Source organism: Lithobates pipiens, unplaced genomic scaffold (assembly GCF_037356315.1).
Source record: "Lithobates pipiens isolate NorthernLeopardFrog02 unplaced genomic scaffold, aLitPip1_a1.2 Scaffold_22, whole genome shotgun sequence".
In the NCBI taxonomy this organism is placed as follows: domain Eukaryota; kingdom Metazoa; phylum Chordata; class Amphibia; order Anura; family Ranidae; genus Lithobates; species Lithobates pipiens.
The window spans coordinates 295,580,253-295,600,425 of NW_027507784.1; the positions used below are offsets into that span (position 1 = coordinate 295,580,253).

Genomic DNA, 20,173 nt, shown 5'->3' on the forward strand with positions numbered 1-20,173 from the left:
GTAACTATAGGGGGTGCAGCAGTTGCGACCGCAACTGGGCCCTGTGCTGCAAGGGGCCCATGCAGCCCCCTCTACATATGGCAGGCAGCAGCATAGGCAGCTAGGAGTAACAGTGCACCATGCACACGGGTGGCCGGAGGTGGAGAGTGACTAGCAGAGCTCCATGCTCGACTATCGCACTGGCTGCTCTTTAGTTGTGCATTCCCCGCATGACCTGTGTCCTCGGCCGGCTCCTCGGAGTACCCCTCTCCTGCTCCATGCATTGCCACTCAGTCCGATGTCTGTTCTCACCAGCCAGATGGGGCACCTAAAAATTAAAAAAAAATAATAATAAAAAAAAACTACTGATGCCAGTGGTGGAACTACAGGGCTCACAAAGGTCATACCTGTGACCACGCCATGGAGTTCCACCGCCGGACTCGGAGGGAAGGGCCCTGGCTGGGGTTTAGGGGGGCCCTTCATGGTTTCTTGCATCGGGGCCCTGAAGGTTCAAGTTACGCCACTGGTGCCCAGTCTATTTGCCTTTAGTAAATCAATCCCTATGTTTCACCATCACCACCATTATATAGATGGCTACAGCCACTTTAAGGGACACTTCCTATTGTTTGTTTCACTTATTATGTACAGTATGATATCATATAATGGCCCTGATTTATGAAGCTTAAAACGGCACTTAAAGGATCCTAAAAAGTGTTACTAAACCCACAACAGTGAAATCAGTCTGTATATGCAGTAAAGCTTTTTACACTCACTGAGGAACCTAAGGGGTTAAAAGATAAGTAAAGATTGAAAAAAAAATTTTTTTTTGCACATTTATACTTACCTAGGGGGATGCAGCATGGGTCCCCCCGTTCTTCTGCACTGAGAACCGACCGATTGAACACCACCGATCGCTCGGTTTTCAGAGCTCCGTGAGCAGAGTGCTGTGGACTGTCAGTCACAGCTCTCTACTCTTCTCCCTCCTTGCTCGCTGAAGTGCTGGGCATGGAGAGAGCGGAGTGGTTGGCTCAGACTCTCAGCGGCTCACTGAGAGGCTGACCCAGGTGTCAGTCCAGGCCACCTGGTGGATACACACCCTGTGGTCGGCATGACGCGGTGCCTGGCCCACTCTCTGCTGAAAACAGGTCACAGGAGTGCAAATCAATTTCTGCTTCTGTAATCCATAGGAGAAGTACAGCCCAACATACTTTGGCTATACTTCTTTAATCCTCCGCATTGTATAAAAAGGCTGTTTGGTCCTGTCTTCTCTGATCCTGTCTTTTTCATCTGAATCCAGAATATGCCCGGATAATACAGAGTTACTGGAGTCAGACTGCACATGCTCAGTTTGGTATGTATTGCTAGAGAGTTTTTTGTTTTTTTTCTTGGGAGAGTGCATGTTATCAGCACAGGGCCAATTAGCACTGTCCAGACAGAGGGTCAGGGGTCCTTGATCCTGATAGGGCAGATCAGTGCAGTATGAAAACTCCACCTGCAAGCTTTAACTTGACACTGATAGAAGTGCTATTTACTGCTTGTGAGAAAGGTATTTAGCAGTTTGTATTTACTAAAATAATTGTATTTCCATGTTCTGTGTACTGTGGGAGACCTGATATAGTGAATGCATGGCCATGGGCTTACTAACACTTTAAAGAGTGCAAAAGAGTTATTTAGTACACATTAAAGTAGACCTTAAACCTAAAGTCCATGTTGTGCTGCCTTGCCTCCTCCACCTTCTCTCTCCTACAAATGGAATTTTTTTTTAATATTAATATATATATATTTTTAAATATTTAAGTATTTTATTAGCGCTGCAAAGCAGCACTTCTGCATTTCTCACCTAGGCAAGAATGTCTCCCTGCCCTCCGTGTTTGCATACCGAGGATGTCCAAAACCGTTCCTGTCTTTGCACGTATGCACAAAATTACCTGTGCATGTGCAGATGTGCTGACTTGCTTTGCAAGGACTTGAAGGCCAGGCAATGCCCATGGGCACATTTGCACATGCGCCATAAAGGTGGCACCTGAGAGACAGAATGAAGGTCCGCTTCAGCAGCATTACAGCTTGATGAATCAGGGCCAATTATATTTCTTGCTGTATCAACTGTATCTATCTACCTGTGACACACCTCTGTACACACCGGTTTTATCACAAAGACTGCTGCCAGGGGAGTCTAAAACCTTTCTGGTCTTTGCACGTATCTATCACAAGGGTAGGATTTCCATCAATGGTGCATGTAACAATTAGGAAGGCCTCTTTTACACAGACTGTTATTTTACTGGTTCCAGCCTGACTTGGAGTACTGTGACAACTGTGTAACAATACAAATTAACTTGGAAAAAAAACATGTAATATTAGATTAACATATCTTTTTTGACGATGGGAAAAACGCATGGCATGGCTGAAACTATACTGGGAAAGTTTGTCTACTTCCCTCTGCCACCTATAGGTGGGCCTAAAGGTAAATCCAGCCCAACATGTATCATTTAAAATGTGATAGATAGATTTTTATCAGTGGGAATGTGGGGAAACTCAGTTCTGGTACCTCTAGTACTGAATGTATGTAATGGCAAAGGGTGCTGGAGGGTGTATAATGCTGGCTGTTGGGGAATCTATAGTAACTGGTGGGGATCTATTTTTGCATGGGAGGTCTATGGTCTATTGTTGCTAGGGTTCATGTTGCTGGGAGGAATCCATTGTTGCGGAGGTGGTACTTTTTAACAGGGGACTGTTCTTCCTGGGGGTGGGGGGGTTATGATGATGTATAAGGGATCTATTGTTGCTGGGGTTGGGTCTATTGTTGCTGGGAGGAGATCTATTTTTGCTGGATGGATCTGTTATTTCTGAGGGGATCCAGTGTGCCTGGAATGGGGGTATATTGCTCCCGGGGATCTATTTTTGCTGGGGTTAGGTCTGTTGTTGCTGGAGGAGAATTATTGTTGCTGGTGGGGGGTCTGATGTTGCTAGGGGAATCTTTTATTGCTGGGGGGATCTAGTGTGTCTGGGATGGGAGTTTATTGTTGCTGGGGGATCTACTGTTGCTTGGGTGGAATCTGTTGTTGCTGGGGTGCGGTCTATTGTTGCTGGCTGAGATTCATTGTTACTGAGTGGAACTGTTATTGATAGGGGATCTAGTGTGCCTGGGATGGGGGTCTATTGTTGCGGGGGATCTACCGTGTTTCCCCGATAGTAAGACACCCCCGATTGTAAGACGTATCGGGAGTTTCAGAGGGGTCGGCTAATATAAGCCGTACCCCGAAAGTAAGACATATGTCTTACTTTCGGGGAAACACGGGGGTATTGCCGCCTCCAGTGGCGTACTAAGAGTGGGGCGGGGGGTGCGGGCCGCACCGGGTGCCACACCCTGGGGGGGGGTGCCAGGCCAGCGCCCTCCCCCTCCGACTGAAGAGAAAACGCCGTTCTGATCAGTCTTGGGCAGCGGCTGTCACTCACAGCCGAGCAGAGTGAAGCCGCCTCCCCCTCCTCTTGTATGGCTACACAGTGCTGTCCATGAAGGAGGGGGAGGCGGCTTCACTGAAGCCGCCTCCCCCTCCTCCTCCTCCTCCATACACAGCACTGTGTAGCCATACAAGAGGAGGGGGAGGTGGCTTCACTCTGCTCGGCTGTGAGTGACAGCCGCTGCCCGAGACTGATCAGAACGGCGCGACGCAACCACAGAGAAGGGGATTATTGCGCTAGGTCCCGGATCACTGCCGACAGGTGTCACTGGCTCTGTGTCCTCCCGCTACAGGTCAGTGCTGGTCATACAGAGAGAGACCGGGGAGGGGGAGGGGGGTGTGAAGAGATTCTCTGCAGCTCTTATTATGTAACCCAAGATGCATACAATACTGTTCAGGTTGTTAATAAATGTTAATTTTATGGTTAAAACAAAAAATTCTTTTGGGGGCTTTTGGGGATAAAAAGAAAGTAAGACACTGTCTTACTTTCGGGGAAACACGGTATTGTTGCTTGTGTGGGATATGTTGTTGCTTGGGTGGGGTCTATTGTTGCTGGGGGATCTATTGTTGCTTGTGTGGGATATGTTGTTGCTGGAGTGGGGTGTTATGTTGCTGGGGGATCTATTGTTGCTTGTGTGGGATCTGTTGTTGCTGGGGTGGGGTCTATTGTTTCTGGGGGAAATGTATTGTTGCTGGGGGGAATTTATTGTTGCTGGGGTGGAGTCTATTGTTGCTGGCTAAGATATATTGTTGCTGGGTGGATCTGTTATTGCTGGGGGGATCTAGTGTGCCTGGGATGGGGGTCTATTGTTGCTGGGGGAATCTATTGTTGCTGGCTGCAGGGGATCTATTTTGCTGCTTTTTTTGGTTTTATTAACTAACAAATTACTTACAAATTACTTAACACCACAAAATATTACTTAGTTCTGTAGGAGGTGGTGCCTGGGGGTTGGGTAGTTGGTGGAACCAAGGGACGAAACTTTGCGGGTAAGGGCCGGAGACAAGGGGTGGCTTAATAGGGGGGGTTCCTGCACCTATTCGCTGAGAAAAAAGCCATAGATAGATAGATAGGTGGATGGATAGATATGATATGGAGCTGCATCATTACTCATACATCACTAAATCTCATGTTTAATGCAAAAGGTAACAGAATACTTGTTGCTTAGCATGCTAAATGGTGTAACTGGGAAATTTTAAAGCCAAATTGTACTTAAAGAAAATGTGACCAGTACATTTGGGTTGCATGAAACAACATTTTTCTCTTCAAATTCATCGCACAATGCTGGTCTAGAGCCAAATGCTGATGTGCTTTGTGTGAGAGCAGCAGTCCCTATACAGCGGTTGGTCCAAGTTTAATGTATTTGACCAGCCAAAACTTTTTTTAGTTTTGCATAAAGTTAAAATCCCAATAAAGTGTTTATCTGGGGCTATCTTAGGGCAATTCCCCCTCTCTTTGCCACAGCGGAAATGATTTCACCAAAACAGAAGTCTGGAGAAATGTACAACAGGGACATAGAAATGGAAAGGTTCTTGCCCTCCCTGACGAGTAAAAAAAAATGTTTATTGTTGTCTATGTTTTTGGGGGGGGGGGGGGGGGCGGGCCATCTCACTCTCAGTCTATTTAAACCAGCATTTTATTAATTGAGGGAAAATTGCTGTAAAAATAATATGATAACCGTAAAAGGCGGGGGGATCTTCCCACTGTGGGACTATTCCCACTGTATCCAAAACGAAAAAAATAAATCTAAAAACGAATAAATAAATAGTAAAAAAAAAAATTTGACTGGACAGATATGTTCAACTAGCTCAGCAGGGAGAGTGCTTGTGGATTTTTGGCAGCTTTTTAATATAGGTATTCTAGTTATTTGACATCTGTGTTTTTTTTTAGCCCCATTGTGGTTGTTGTATGCAGTGGGTAAAGGTGAGTAAAGTGGGATCAGTGTATAGGTATTTTTGGCTCAAATTTTCTTCTATGCAAACCAAGAATACATTGTATAATTCCTCCTCCTTCCAAAACGCATGTGGTTTAGAACCCCTCATTAACTCATCATTTTGATTTTTAAAAGGGTACTTCTGTTATATACAGAGTAGCCATTTGGTGAAACAAACCTGCTATAAATTGGGCATCTTACAAGTATATGTATTTTTTTCATATAAAAAGTAAATTTTGGTGCTTAGTTTCAATCATTATGAACATCAAGGGAGACATGCCCTATGATCTCCAGATGTTTCGTGTCCTTTGAATCTTCCTCTTTTTCCACGTTATGTTAGTGCTGGTAGCCAGTATGTGCTGGTTGCTGTGTCTTTTACATAAGACCAGCTTGTAGTTGTATGTCATGCTTTGGGCTCCATCTACAGATCTTTGATATCTTCTCTGGAACCTGTAATGGAAAAGCAAAGTGCAACGTGCTTCCTTCTTGTCCACTCAGTGTTTAGAACAGACCCTTTGTATAGTGGTTTGTAAGAGTAAAGACTTCTGTACTACCACCTTGAGTTTTCTCTTTAAAGTACCATCATGGTCATTTCGTCATCTATTTATGTTATCATCATAGTCATCCCTTTATCCCAGCACTTTCTGTCTTCTCTGTTTACAAGGACCTTTAAAATTCCCTAAATTATTTCTTTTATATTCCGATAATGGGCTTCACAGTCTGATTTCCTATTTATGTCTTTAGTTTTTAACCCGTTTGATCTTTCACGCACTTATCTCCCTCTTTCTATCAGCTTATCTAGTTCGGTCTTGAGACTACTCCCAGTGGAAGTCCTGGCCCACCGTCTCATAGAACTTGATGTTATGAGGTCTGTAGAACTCTCTTAACTGTTCTATATCCTCAGTGTTGATCTGTACATGAGTCCGACCCTTAGATTTGCCCAAACAGCGAGGTGCTCCCCCACCCCCAGGTTTCTTGAGGCAGGGGAAGCCCTTGGTCTTGTTGAAATAAAAGTGCTTGTCTGTGACCAGACGTTTTAGGCCAAGGAAGTCTTGTACTCTAGCCATTTCTCCTGCTGGATCTGTGATCAATCGCTCTCCACTTACAAAGTGCATTTGGGAAATTGGGAAATGGTTAAGCCAGGGCTGCAGGTGCAGAGCATAAAGTCCAATCCGAATGGCATTCCATGATGTGTCCACCTCCCAGGTTGTCCTGTTGTGGAAAGCCAGCTCACTGAAGCTAGGGATGTCTGGTTTCTTGGATAGAGTCTGTGTATAGTCTGAGATTGCACGGGTCACAGGGTTACGGACCACCACTATCAGTTTGACCCGAGGGGACATATGTGAGATTCTCCGGGGAGCCTCCCTTGTCACAAAATAGCTGGGGGTCTTCTCTACAGTGATCTGTCTGTCCAGGGATCGAGGCATCAAATTTCTGTATTTGGAAACAGGAAAGATCAGTGACATTGAATATGATGCATTAAATATTAAAACATGAAATTCAAAGTAAGGAAAAACATTGCAAGCAAATGATTAGAAAGCTGTAAAGAATGCTATTAGGCCCTACAGGTCTTTTTATACTCTGTAAAAATGATGCTTGATAACCTATAATCATATGCTCCTCTTCTAATGTGTTATTTTATTCTATGTGCTTTATATCAACTATCTATACAGTTTACAAAATGAATGCTCTAGGGAAAAAAGCCAGAGGCACTTTGTAAAGTGAGCTCACAGCTAAAATACTACCAGAACTTTGTGCTCACATGTGTAGGCCACCAAAAGAATCCCTAATAATACCCAAGTGCCTCAAATCTGAACGTTCAAGTAATAGAAAGAAATAATGAATTATATAGCCTACAGTGTCAACGGTTTCAATGTGTAAACTCAGAAAACTCTGTAATTTAAGCCAGAACATTGGAAACTCCCCTAACTGATGATTAAGATGCCAGATAGGTAGATATTCTTAGATGTCTTGGGTGCCAGAGAACCTTGTACCGACATTGCTAAGAACCCAAGGGCAAAAAAGAGACAGGTAATGAGGAATCTAATTGATATAGGCAAAATAGCATTTTATTTTATCCTCTATCTCCAGTAATTTTTAGAACTCAGGGTTATAAATTAGACAAGAAAAAAGTGTGATCACACGGTCCAGATGTGAATTCAAGAGTACCCTGGGATGAATATCTATTAGCCCTTGTACACACGGTCGGAGATTCCGACAACCAAATCCGTCGGAGTTATTCCGACGGATTAATTCCGGAAGAGGTCCGGAAGTGATGTTGCATACACACGGTCGGACCAAGTTGTCAGAAAATCCGATTGTACATAATGTGATGACGTTATTTCGTTACGACGGGACTACATTCAGGCTAGTAGCCAATAGCTTTGGTCTAGGAATTTGATCTGAGCATGCGTGGCACTTTGTCCGTCGGAGTAGGCTACACATGATCGGAGTATGTCCGATCGGAGCATTTTGTCTGAAAATTTTACCAGCAAGTTGGAAAAGTTGGTCCGTCGGATATTCCGACGGAAACAGTCCGATGCAGGCCACACACAGTCAGAATATCTGACAAAACAGTCCGATAGGAAAGTTTCCGACGGAATCTCCGAGCGTGTGTACAAGGGCTTAGACCTGTGCTGGTCCACGAATGGGTAGACTTTGCATTTTAATGTATAAAAATAAATAATATAAGATAATTCTATTTATAGTAGATCTTGTAGATTTGTAGATTTTACATTAAAGGCAGTTGGGGTCGTTGGGCTGTGTTTATTATAAGGCACGTGAAGGAGCATATTAAAAAGAGGTGACTCCAAACAAAACTGTTAGTGCTCATGCACACGGACGTTTTAAAAAACTGGCTGCAAAGCTAGCTCCGATGCCTGGAAAAATCGTTGTTAAAAACATGATTTTTACCGCGTTTTGCATTGGCGTTTTTGCGCGTTTTTTAGCGTTAGCGTTAAGTAGCGTTTTTTAAGAAACACATCTCTTGGCTATAGCACTCAGAAAACAAAGAAAATATGTTGCGCGTTTATGCGCGTTTTTGCGCGTTTTCCCGCGATTCGCGTTTTTACAGCTCTAGCTCCACGCCACGGAACGCACTGGTCCTGGGTTTTTTTTTACAGCTTAAAAACGCCTATGCCATTTGCAGCTCAAAAACGCCTAGGTGGGCATGAAGCCATAGACTAACATGGACAGCCGTTTTTAAGCTGCAAAAAAAGCTCAAAAAAGTGGCTGTAAAAACGTCCGTGTGCATGAGGCCTTACAGTTGGTGTTGAGTTTTCCTTTTATGTTTGCATTGCATAGCCACTTGTGGGAAGCTGTTTATATATTTAACAAACAAACTGGAGAAAGAGGTACCATATCCACTGAGTTACAAGACTCCCTGTAGCTCTAATAACATGCAGCCCTGCCTTCTACTCTTGACTAGTGGACTATACAGATCAAAGCATATCATGTTACCTCCAATTGTGCAACTTGATTTTAAAGGACATCACCCAAAATAGATTTTTCCAGCTTTGAGTGAAATGAGACCCTGCTTGGGCTTTATAGCTCCTCAGGGTTTTAATAAGCTGACCCATCCCACCTAGTTCATATACATGACATTTTGAGTTTTGTGTTTTCTAGTTTTAGCAGCTGAAGTGGATTACAGTAGAATAAAGGCCAACACAGGTAACTGTGCTCTACATTCGCTGCTGATCAAAGTGACAGCAGAAATTTGACAAAAAAGCCTCACTTGATGTGTCACAGTGTGGGTGGGGCGCAAAGCCAACCTTTTGGGATCCTTTTATGGTTTACAAAGACTGGTCCGAAAAAGAAAATATTGAGTGAGCGACAGTTGTGTGAAGGAAAATGCCTTGTTGATGTCAGAGGAGAATGGGTAGACTGGTTCCAGATGATGGAAAGGCAACAGTAACTCAAATAACCAACTTATAACTCGTTACAACCAAGGTATGCAAAATACTATCTCTGTATGCACAACACATCGAACCTTGAAACAAATGGGCTACAGCAGCAGAAGACCACTCCGGATGCCACTCTTATCACCTAAGAAGAGGAAACTGAGGCTACAATTCATACAGGTTCACCAAGATTGGACAATAGAAGATTAGAAAAATGTTGCCTGGTCTGATGAGTCTCCATTTCAGCTGCAAAATTCAGATGGTAATGTCAGAATTTAATGTAAACAGCATGCAACCATGGATCCATCCTGCCTTGTATCAATGATCCAGGCTAGTGGCGGTGGTGTAATTGTGTGGGGGGATTTTTTCTTGGCACACTTTGGGCCCGTTAGTACCAATTGAGCATTGTTTAAATGCCACAGCCTACCTGAGTAGTGTTGCTGACCATGTCCATCCCTTTATGACTACAGTGTACCCATCTTCTGATGGCTCCTTCCAGCAGGATAATGCACCATGTCACAAAGCTCAGATCATCTCACCACTGGTTTCTTGAACATGACAATGAGGTCACTGTACTCCAATGGCCTCCACAGTCACCAGATCTCAATCCAATTGATCACCTTTGGGATGTGGTGGAACAGGAAATTTATGGATTCATCATGGATTGCACAGGGGCTGCCCATCCGCATGGACGCCCCCCTTATATATACCCCCCTATATGCAATTCCAATACGGGGTTGTTGTTTTTTTTTTTGAAGCACTGATTAGAGCAAGAGGCTCTAATAGGCTTAAAAATAGGGTGGGCTTGGGGCACAGAGAATGCGATCCGAGCCCACCCAGGTGTGTTACAATAGCGAATGAATATTGTAACTCTGATCCTCCTCCCAGCCGATCAGGAAGAGGGTCTGCAACTTGTCATCTGATTGGTTGAAAGGAAAGGCGATTCTATTGGGCGCCTGGGGGAGGGGAGGAGACACACGGCCAATGGAGGAAAGGATACAGGGGCCGCTGCCTGATGTCCGCTGCCTGATGCCTGCTGCCTAGATGGGGTAAGTGGCATACCGACTGGCAGACAGTAAGGGGGGGGGGTGATTGAGGTGCTGCCGACCAGCCGCTACTGGGCGTGCAGCTGACAAATCTGCAGCAACTGCGTGATGCTATCATGTGAATATGGACCAAAATCTCTGAAGAATGTTCCTAACGTGTTGAACCTATGCCATGAAGAGTTAAGGCAGCTTTGGAGGCAAAGGGGTACTGGCAAGGTGTACCTAATAAAGTGGCCAGTAAGTGTATAAATAGACATTCTCTAGCTCGTGTCACTCCTGCACAAGGGCTTGGAACAACAATGACCTGCTAGTCTTAATTGCCTCTTTTTAAAAAAAAAAAAACAACTGTAATAAGAAAGGAAATTCTGCCCTATCCTCCCAGGAGAGATTTAATTGAAACAGATCAGTAAATAATAATGCCCTTTTCACACACTTTGTGGAGCCTGAAATTATTCCGAACAGGCATCATCCCCGTCATACATGTGTGCACCCCCCACTGCTGAACCCTCAAGTCTCCGTTTTATTTAGGCAGACGGTTAAGTGCAGTTAATTTGTCTCAAAGTAATTAATCTGAGGTGAAATTCCAGCCTAGATAAAGCAAGCTACATTCATTAAAAAAGCTCATAATAAGCTACAGCTGCTGCAATTATTTCCTAATCAAAAGCTTGTCGGGATGTAGATTTATCCATGTACTGCGTATCCAGAAAGCGCGGCAGAAACGGCCTGGAAATTACAGCAGCCGTTCACGTGAAGAGATTAGCTAGACTGATTTTCGCTCTCTCTGCTTGAATGGTGTTATAAAAAAAAAGCAAGGACTGTGGTGATCCTCCTACTGCACTGAAGTGTGGAATAGATGGATCCATTCCCCATAGGTTTTCCCTGTTGACTGCAGCAGCTTGTGTCACCTTTTAGAGGTTTTTTTTATGTACATCACTTCAATCTAAGAAAACTTCGTCCAGATTGCAAAACCGACAAGAAAATTCTCATTAACTCTTTATATCTAGCGAACCAATCCCAAGCTGTTCACAGTTTGCCAAACGTCCAAACTAAATGACCAGATTTGGCCAGTTCGTCTGTCCACCCTAACCCCTGGCTGCTACAGCTGGAAGGCATTCATTATCATGACTGGTGTATAGCGGATGTCCTGTCTGCCCACCTAAAAAAAAACATAACCCAACCATTTTACCTTGACTTACCTAAACAAATAAGAACACCACTCCATCTGGATTAAATGGCCGTCCGGCCGATTTATTAACATATAACAAATTTCCATAAAAATAACTCCATTTTAAATATATATATATATATATATATATATATATAACATATATAACCCCAACTTTTTAAACTGACTGCTACTGTATGTCTGAGGTTCATGAAGGAAGGATTTCTATCGCATCGGTTGTACCACCACCACCTCGGAAATCCAGGCTCCTAGCTCAGAGACAAACTATTGCCACCTTCTTGCCAATGCAGCCAAATGACCGATAGCCCATTATTTCCAGATAGGGAGGGTACCCATACCGAGATAGGTCCAACCCATCCCCACACCATATCCTGTTTACCTTCCACCATTCCAACCTTCACCAACCAGTGTCCCCTGCTACCATAAACCCAACACAATACACACAACATTACAAAAACATACTGCTAAAATCAGGGAGGGTGGGAAAAAATCCTGCTGCCACTTCTCTTGGTGCCCACAGACTGAGCTGACCCCTCCTCACACCATGGACAAAATGATCTAATGCCACACCTATCCCCTCCCCACTGACCGTAGCTCCCTCCCCCTTGGCCCTTTTGACCTGTACCACGTTTAACTAGAAATTAACCTGTGCTACCTCCACAGCTGTACCGCCCCCCCCCCCCCCCGTCATGCGGGCCCTTCTCCCAGGTTCCCTTTTTGCTCCGGGCCTGTTCTCTACTTCTACTACATGATGACTGCTACCTGCTGCCCTCCAGTATGTTTAAATTGGAAGCAAGCCAACAGGGATTTGGGGCAAAGTCATTGACCATATATGGTCATGGCTATATATGGTCAATCTATATCAAATATTGTTGCACCATTCCTTTAAAAAAATCAAACACCACTATGACTATGTGCAAATAAATAATTAATAATTATAATTCATCTCTGTTAACCATAAAAATCAGCAGAACAAAGTGCAAACACCGCAACGTGCAAACATGTGACTAGCTAATCAATGCATACAGTTCATTAGTGTTGATCATGGGCTTCTTAGTGACCCCATGTGATCCACCATCACACCTCAGCTTCTTACCAAAATCTAAGACTCCAGGTTATAGGAGGTCTGTCAAGTGCTTGGCAAAGCAAGAGATGATGGACTGGGTACTGGGAACCACAGGCCTCACCAGCAGGTAAAGTGATGCAAATCCCAGAACGAATATAAATCACAAAGGACCTATATCGTAAAACTGCAATCATCTGTATGTTTTTTTTTTAAAAGAAAGGTACCCACATTATATGGTAAAAACAGAGCAGTAATACAAAACAGACCACCAGGGAGTCTGGTGTCATGATAATGTCAGCTTTTAGCCCCACCCGATGTATTTCATCATAAGGAGACATTTCCAATCCCCTTGAAAACATCGCCTTATGATGAAATGCATCGTTTAGGGGATAGGAGCTGACATGACATCCCCGGACCTGCTGGATAACTTCTGTGTATGGAATGCTTCCTTGAAATGTAATTTCCTGCTTGTGTGATTGTCTCACTTATTTTTCCAGAAGTCTGCACTAAGATACAAGTCAGATTTTGAGTATCCTCTGCAACGAAAAATGTCATTTTTGGTGGGATACTTTCAAAGAGAAATCACATCCAAAGGTATTCAAAGCTTACCACTGTCTCATTGGAACACTACAAGTGCAGCATCTGATTGATAATCATAAAGTCACTCCCATTCTCACAAGGACACAGACAAACAAACAGCTATTTCTTCAGAATAACAAAAGGTAGGAATCTTGCAACAAAGTTTGATCAAATCCTTGCAATGTACATAGATTACCCAGAGGGGAATGTCTTTATCGCAACAAAAGTGGGCCTACTCTTTAAAATATTTTCTTTTTACTAAGTGAAAATGCAGCTTCCTGTCTTCCTCTGCTCTGTGCTGGCAGAGCTGAGTGCTAGCCACACCCCTCATCACAATTGTCCAGGCTTGTATTACAGGAGAGGGGGGGGGGGGTGTCTGACCAGGGCTGTTAGATTACAAAGTACCAGGGGTAGCAAGGCCAAGCTTTGGTGTCTATTAAATGCACGAACATATTTAGATACATGTTGTAATGGGAAATGGAGGTAGTCAGATAGACATGCATGTTGTTACAGCAATGTCTATCTGACTGAATACTTTATTTAGGCTTTAAAGCGGTTCTTCAGTCATCTTTTGAAAAATGAAAAGCCAACAGCTCCAAAAACTGTAGCTGCTGACTTTTAATAATAGGACACTTACCTGTCCAGGGATCCAGCTCTGTCCTCACCCAGCTGGTTTCTTCACCGAGCTTCGGTCCCTGGCTCTGGCATACTAACTGTGGGAAGATGGCTGTGACTGCTTGCAACTTCACGGCTGACTGCTCACTCGGCATACAAAAGCAGTGCTGTGCTATCTGCATGGTCCTGCAGCTGAGATCTGTGACATGTCCCAGAAGGAGGGGGACCGAACGTCTGCTTGGATCGCTGCAGCAATCCAACTGAAAGTGGGGAGCGGGTACCTGTCAAAACCAGGAGAGCAGAACTTCCTCTTTTGGGGGAAGTTCTGCTTTAAGCAATGCGTACATTTAGGAGAGGGGGAAGACTGCTGTGCTGAATGCCTCTAGCATTCTCTAATAGTACAAATTCAGTTCCAGTGCACTTTTCCTGTTGCTAACAGAAGACCCTGCCAGCCTGCTTTTCTTTTGTAATCACAAGCAAAGCTGAAATTTGTTCAACTGTGGCATTTTGTGTAATACAAGTCCAAACTGCCAACAAAGCATACTGCAAATGTTCTTTTTTGTATTTTTTGTATTTGTCAGCAAAGTTAACACTTGTTGAAGTAACCTCTCAGTAACTTCAAATGTTTAGATGTAGAAATATTTGACGTATTACAATTTATAGCAATAGTATACTTCCAAAGACTGTTCCCTTTATCACTAAAAATCAGCTTATAAAGTGATTGTAAACCTTCTTAAAAAAAATAAACATGTCATATTTACCTGCTCTGTGCAATGGTTTTGTACAGAGAAGCCTCCAACCGCCTCTTCTTGGGTCTCCAGCTGGTGTACCTGGTGCCTCATTTTCGGAAAGTGCCCCAAGAGGAAGCTGCTTCCTATGGGGGCATGTGGGCTCGATCCTGAGTCATGTTGCCTGTGTCCATAGACACAGACCATGTGGCTCGGCCTGGCCCCCCAATTCCTCATCACATGATTTAATTGACAGTAGCAGGAAGCAATGCCTCCCACTGTTGCCTCTCTGACCTGTGAGTGGAGAAAGCCACTGCTTTTTGGCAATTCGCTGGATAAAGAACAGGCTCAGGCAACTGTTGGGGGGGCTAATGTTCAAGTGTTAGGGAACCCCAGCTAAACCCCATTTATTTGTGGTCATTAGGAAAAATGCTAATTTCATTGATGATCAGTGGGAAGAATACCTTCTTCATCCCATACATTGGTGATCAGATTGCTACCCACACAGATAGTTAAAAAGATCTAGTGTCATACAGGTGGCTCTGGCAAGTGGCATTGGACCAAGAACTATGTAGATTCATCAGATTGGAGGTCTGTCAGCCAAGTTCAAGGAACCCCTAAGAACCTCTAGAGCAGGGCTTAAGAGTTACTCGCCACCAGTTGCCCCACCCAACGCTTAATTAAATTACAAAAATAAATATTAACAACAACAGCTTTAACAATATTAATATTTATTAATCTGACTGTGCTAAACAAAATAAGGATAAAATATGATTTTATCATATCATTACTGCCTTGTTAAAGCGGAGTTTCACCCAAAAATGGAACTTCCGCTTTAAGAGAAGGTGCCAGATGATTGCCCCGGCAGTCACCGCATGCAGCCCAGCTCCCGCATGCGCACTGCGTGCCCGGCTGTGAAGCCACAGCTGGGCACCCACAGTGTCAATGCCGTCACTGCAAAGAGGAGGGGTAGACGAGTGAGCTATACCCTGGACAGGTAAGTGTCTGATTATTAAAAGTAAGCAGCTACAGTATTTGTAGCTACTGACTTTTATTTATTTTATTTTTTTAGTCGGAACTCCACTTTAAGTAAATATTTTAATGCTATAATACCCAACCAATGAATGACATTTTCACTGATTTAGGATGCAGAGAGACTTATAGCAGCGCACATCACTGGACAGGGGAGTGGGAGCTGCCAAAGTTAAAGAGGAGCTGCACCCTAAAAAAATAAATATTAAAAGTCAGCAGCTAAAAATACTGCAGCTGCTGACTTTTAATAAATGGACACTTACCTGTCCCAGGGTCCAGCGATGTCTACAGCAGATGACGAGCAATCGCTCGTCTCTTGGCTGCCCCTGCCGCCATCCTCTGTCAGGGAATTGGGAAGTAAAGCGTTGCAGCTTCACTGCCTGGTTCCCTACTGCACATACGCGAGTCGTGCTGCGCGTCCTAACTGGTCCTCGTTGTGTCCTGGGAACTGTGTGTTTCCCAGAACACAATGGGGGGGCGGGGCATCTGCGGCTAGCTGTGACTAGCTTGTCCCGGAAGTGGGTGCAGATACCTGGATTATACAGGTAGCTGCACCCCCCTCCCCCCTGAAAGGTGCCAATTGTGGCACTGGAGGGGGGGAGGGTTTCCGATGAGCAGACCTTCCACTTTAGAGGGGAGGTCCGCTTTAACGTTTCATATTAACAAGCTGGTGATTGATTGCTAAGTAGTCCGAGCAACCAATTACCAGCTTGTTAATAGGCAATGACACCATTTGCCTGGAGTTTGCATGTTCTCCCTGTGCCTGTGTGTGTTTCCTCCGGGTACTCCGGTTTCCTCCAACACTCTATAGACATGCTGGTAGTTTAATCGGATCCTGTCTAAATTGGCCCTAGTATGTGTGAATGTGTGTTAGGGACCTTAGGTTGTAAGCTCCTTGAGGGCAGGGACTGATGTGAATGTTCAATGTATATGTAAAGCACCGAGTAATTTGACAGCGCTATATAAGTACCTGAAATAAATAAAGTAAACTTTGGCAGCTCCCGCCCAATCCCTCTCCCCACCCTGCCCCCACCTTATCTAGTTCTTTGCCCACTCCCACTGTATGCCAGGCCCTGCTAAGAGAATGGCAGAGGGCAGAGGCTGGGAGAAGGCTAGTGCTAAACCCCTACCTGCTGGCTGCCCCGTCCCCCTTCCCCCTCCAATGCAGCTCCACACTTGCCCTCAGCTCGTGAGTAGGCAAGTAGAAAATTTGAGGGCTGCTTTAGGGGAACCCTGGTTGGAAGTGGTTTTTCTGGTCCATTCCAATACCTTTATTTGTTAAGATGATGTCATTAGTCTGCTGCAGGCAGAAGAAATCACCTACTCTCCTCCAGTGATCAGACTGCAATATAGTAACTTTGTAGAAAATCACAAAATAAAAGGTTGCAGCAGATGCTTATCTGGGTCCGATTTTTGTGAACAAAAGCATCTCGGTGCAGAGAATAGATGCTTGCCTTGGAAACCTGAGAAAGGATGACACCATTCTTCTGGAGAGAAAGGCAGAAGAAGGAAGGAAGTACTATGACCTCTGATTGGTAGTAAATATGTTACACTAATTATTACTTGCATGCACTTAACATTAAAAAATATATAATGCTATGTCTACTTTAACTTCTTCAGATCCGCTCTATAGCCGAATGATGGCTACAGTGCGGACCTACTTTGCCAGGAGGGCGTCAATAGACTTCCTCCTGTGCCCGAGCAGCCTGCGCACCCTCTGCAGGGTGCGCACGGTGCACTCTGTGATCAGCGAGTCTGAGACTCCGCTGATAATAGATTGGAGTAAGGGGTAGATCCTGACTCCTCACCACGTGATCAGCTGTCAGTCAATGACAGCTGATCATGTGATGTAAACAGATCCAGTAATTGGCTATTTTTTCTCCTCGCGCTGACAGCGTGAGGAGAAAAAAAAACTATCAATGCCCACAGTGCCTCATCAACAGTGCTGCCCATCAGTGTCACCTACCAGTGCCCATCAGTGCCACCTACCAGTGCCCATCAGTGCCACCCATCAGAGCCCATCAGTGCCTTCTTATCTGTGTCCATCAGTACCACCTTATCTGTCCCCATCAGTGCCGCCTAACTGTGTCTATCAGTGCCCAACAGTGCCGCCTCATCAGCGCATTTCAATGAAGGAGAAAAATTACCTGTTTCACAAGTTTTATAACAAACTATTAAACATGATTTCAAAATTTTCCATCTTTTTTTGTTTAGCAAAAAATAAAAAAACGCTGTGATTAAATACCACCAAAAGAGAGCTCTATTTGTGTGAAAAAATGAAAAAATTTCATTTGGGTACAATGTTGTATGACCGCGCAATTGTCATTCATCGTGCGTCAGCGCTGAAAGCTGAAAATTGGTCTGGACAGGAGGGGGGTTTAAGTGGCCAGTAAGCAAGTGGTTAAATAACGCTTATTTTTTTATTCTGAGAATGATAAAAAGTTAGCCTCTCTGCCATCCTGCAGTTTGTTGGGATGCTTCAAAGTTGACCATCCCTGAAATAAAACATTATATATAATATATATTTTACCCTCTAATTGCCATCTCTTATGCCCTGTACACGCGATGAGATTATCGAACGAATGATCATCCGTTTGTTTGTTTTTTTGCATGCTAATCTCAGATTGAATCTGATGAGTCATGAAAATTCCTGTACGACACAAAAATAATTTGGAAGTGATGTCATGATTTGTATTGCATTTTCGAACGATATCTGTACTGATTAAATGAAAATCATACGATCTGGCATCGTAAGCCAAAACATTTTCGTGCTTGTACCATAGAATAATATCGGATGAACTGTCATGATCGGCTCTCAAAAAATCTGTACTAATGATCCGATTATCATACGATCGTTTCGAAAGCGGCATTTTCTGTACGAAATTCTGATCCTGTGTGCGGGGCATTAGGCTAACTACAGCATACTTTATAACAGAAATGAAATCTATAGAGAGAAAGAAATATGGTATTTTTGCAGCCTTGTTGCTGTACTTGTAAGTCTGTTTGGCATGTTACCCTGTGTGGTTTCCAAAATGACTCCTACAATTTTTTCAAGTGAGATCACTGCATTTTTAAAGCCTACCTGTCCTAAAATACTTTGCTGCTTTTAATAAATTCGAGCAGTAGACAAGGAATTCGGGACGCATTCTCATGTCTACTTCAAACATGCCATAAGGCACATCTAAACAATACCTATTGCATTTCCCCTGCTTGTACTGAACGATGGAATTTTTAAAAACAATTTAAAAACTCAACTTCAGTAAGTCTGACTACGTTACAAAAGGTCATACTGTACTGGGGCAGTAAACTGGTTCTTCCTATAAAGAAGTCAATAAGAGAGCAGAAGCAGGTTGATGCAACATAGAAGCATTTCAACTGCAATTCTAAAACACCTGTCAATTAAAATGTTAGTTCATCCTTACCTGTTTTTGCCAAAAACCTTCTAATGCATTACAGTGTACTCTATATTTTAACATGCAGTGCTCCGTTTTGTAAAAGAACACTTCATTTTTTAGATACTCATTTCTTTGCCCTTTCCTCACCACCCTCCAGATGTCAGCATGTACCAAAAATTGGATGCGCGGCCTGGGAAACTCACGAAAAAGCTCTAGGCTTTGTTCCCTACCCATGCATGCGCAGTCTGCTCTCTCATAGTTTTCTATGAAAGTGAAAGAAAGGGCATTATCACAAGCCCTAATGCTCCTTCGCAGCCACCTGCCAAAAGTACAGATTTTCCTATTTTTCCATAAAACATATATTTTATTATACAGGCATACCCCACTTTTAAGTACACAATGGGGTTTAGTTACTAAAGCTGGAAAGTGCAAAATCAGGCTCCCTTCTGCATAGAAACCAATGAGCGTCTAACCCCAGCTTGTTCAATTAAGCTTTGGTAATAAAATCTGGAAGCTGATTGGTTTCTATGCAGCAGTGAGCCTGATTTTGCACTTTCCAGCTTTAGTAAATAAACCCCATTGTGTACTTAAAAGTGGGGTATGCCTGTACCTTTCTCCGCCACTGCAGCTGAAACATTTGATTGGCCTAAATAATATCTAAACTCTCCAATAGGGGCAACTCTGTTGGTTGAAATCCACGGATAGAGAGAAAATAGTTTTTTCCTATTCTTGCATAATCCTACCATTGGAAACATCAATGTAATGTAACATTTTACTGATGTTGCTGTGATCTTCCATTTAATTTCCCTTATCTGTACCACCACTAACCTGCTTTGTTTTAAAGGCTGATATATATACCCCCCAATCTTGAAAAAGAAGCTTTGTTTACCTCTCAGTATTTAGGTATGTGGTTGTTGCATGTTTGCCACACAGTTTGTTAAAAAAAAATTGCGTTGATAAATCAAGTGTATAATCCAGGCACTTAGGCCTCATGCACACGAGACGCAGATGAAACCTCTGTTAAAAAAAGCTGAAACGCGCGTTTTGCCGCGTTTGCATGCCGTGTTTAGACGCGTTTAGACGCGTTTAGACGCGTTTGCGTTTAAACGCGTTTATAAAGATAACATCATGTAGACCCTCCCCAAGCTCTCAAAGCATTTTTTTAAACTATTTCTGCTATTTTGATCAGAGTGAGCAGCAGCAGCATAGAGAGCAGTTGTACACTTGCATTTGCCATGTCACTTGCCACGGCACCTGCC

At 43.6% G+C, this 20,173-nt stretch overlaps 1 protein-coding gene across 1 annotated transcript in view; it reads right to left on the reverse strand.

Moving 5' to 3' along the window:
* Window positions 1-5,024: 5,024 nt before the first annotated feature.
* The window catches only part of LOC143924737 (heparan sulfate glucosamine 3-O-sulfotransferase 2-like), a 100,629-nt gene continuing 85,480 nt past the window's right edge, over window positions 5,025-20,173 (reverse strand). The window contains exon 2 of the mRNA XM_077449173.1: window positions 5,025-6,802. Within this exon, the coding sequence (XP_077305299.1) occupies window positions 6,184-6,802 (619 nt within the window). The 3' untranslated portion in view covers window positions 5,025-6,183. The remainder of the gene's footprint in view (window positions 6,803-20,173) is intronic.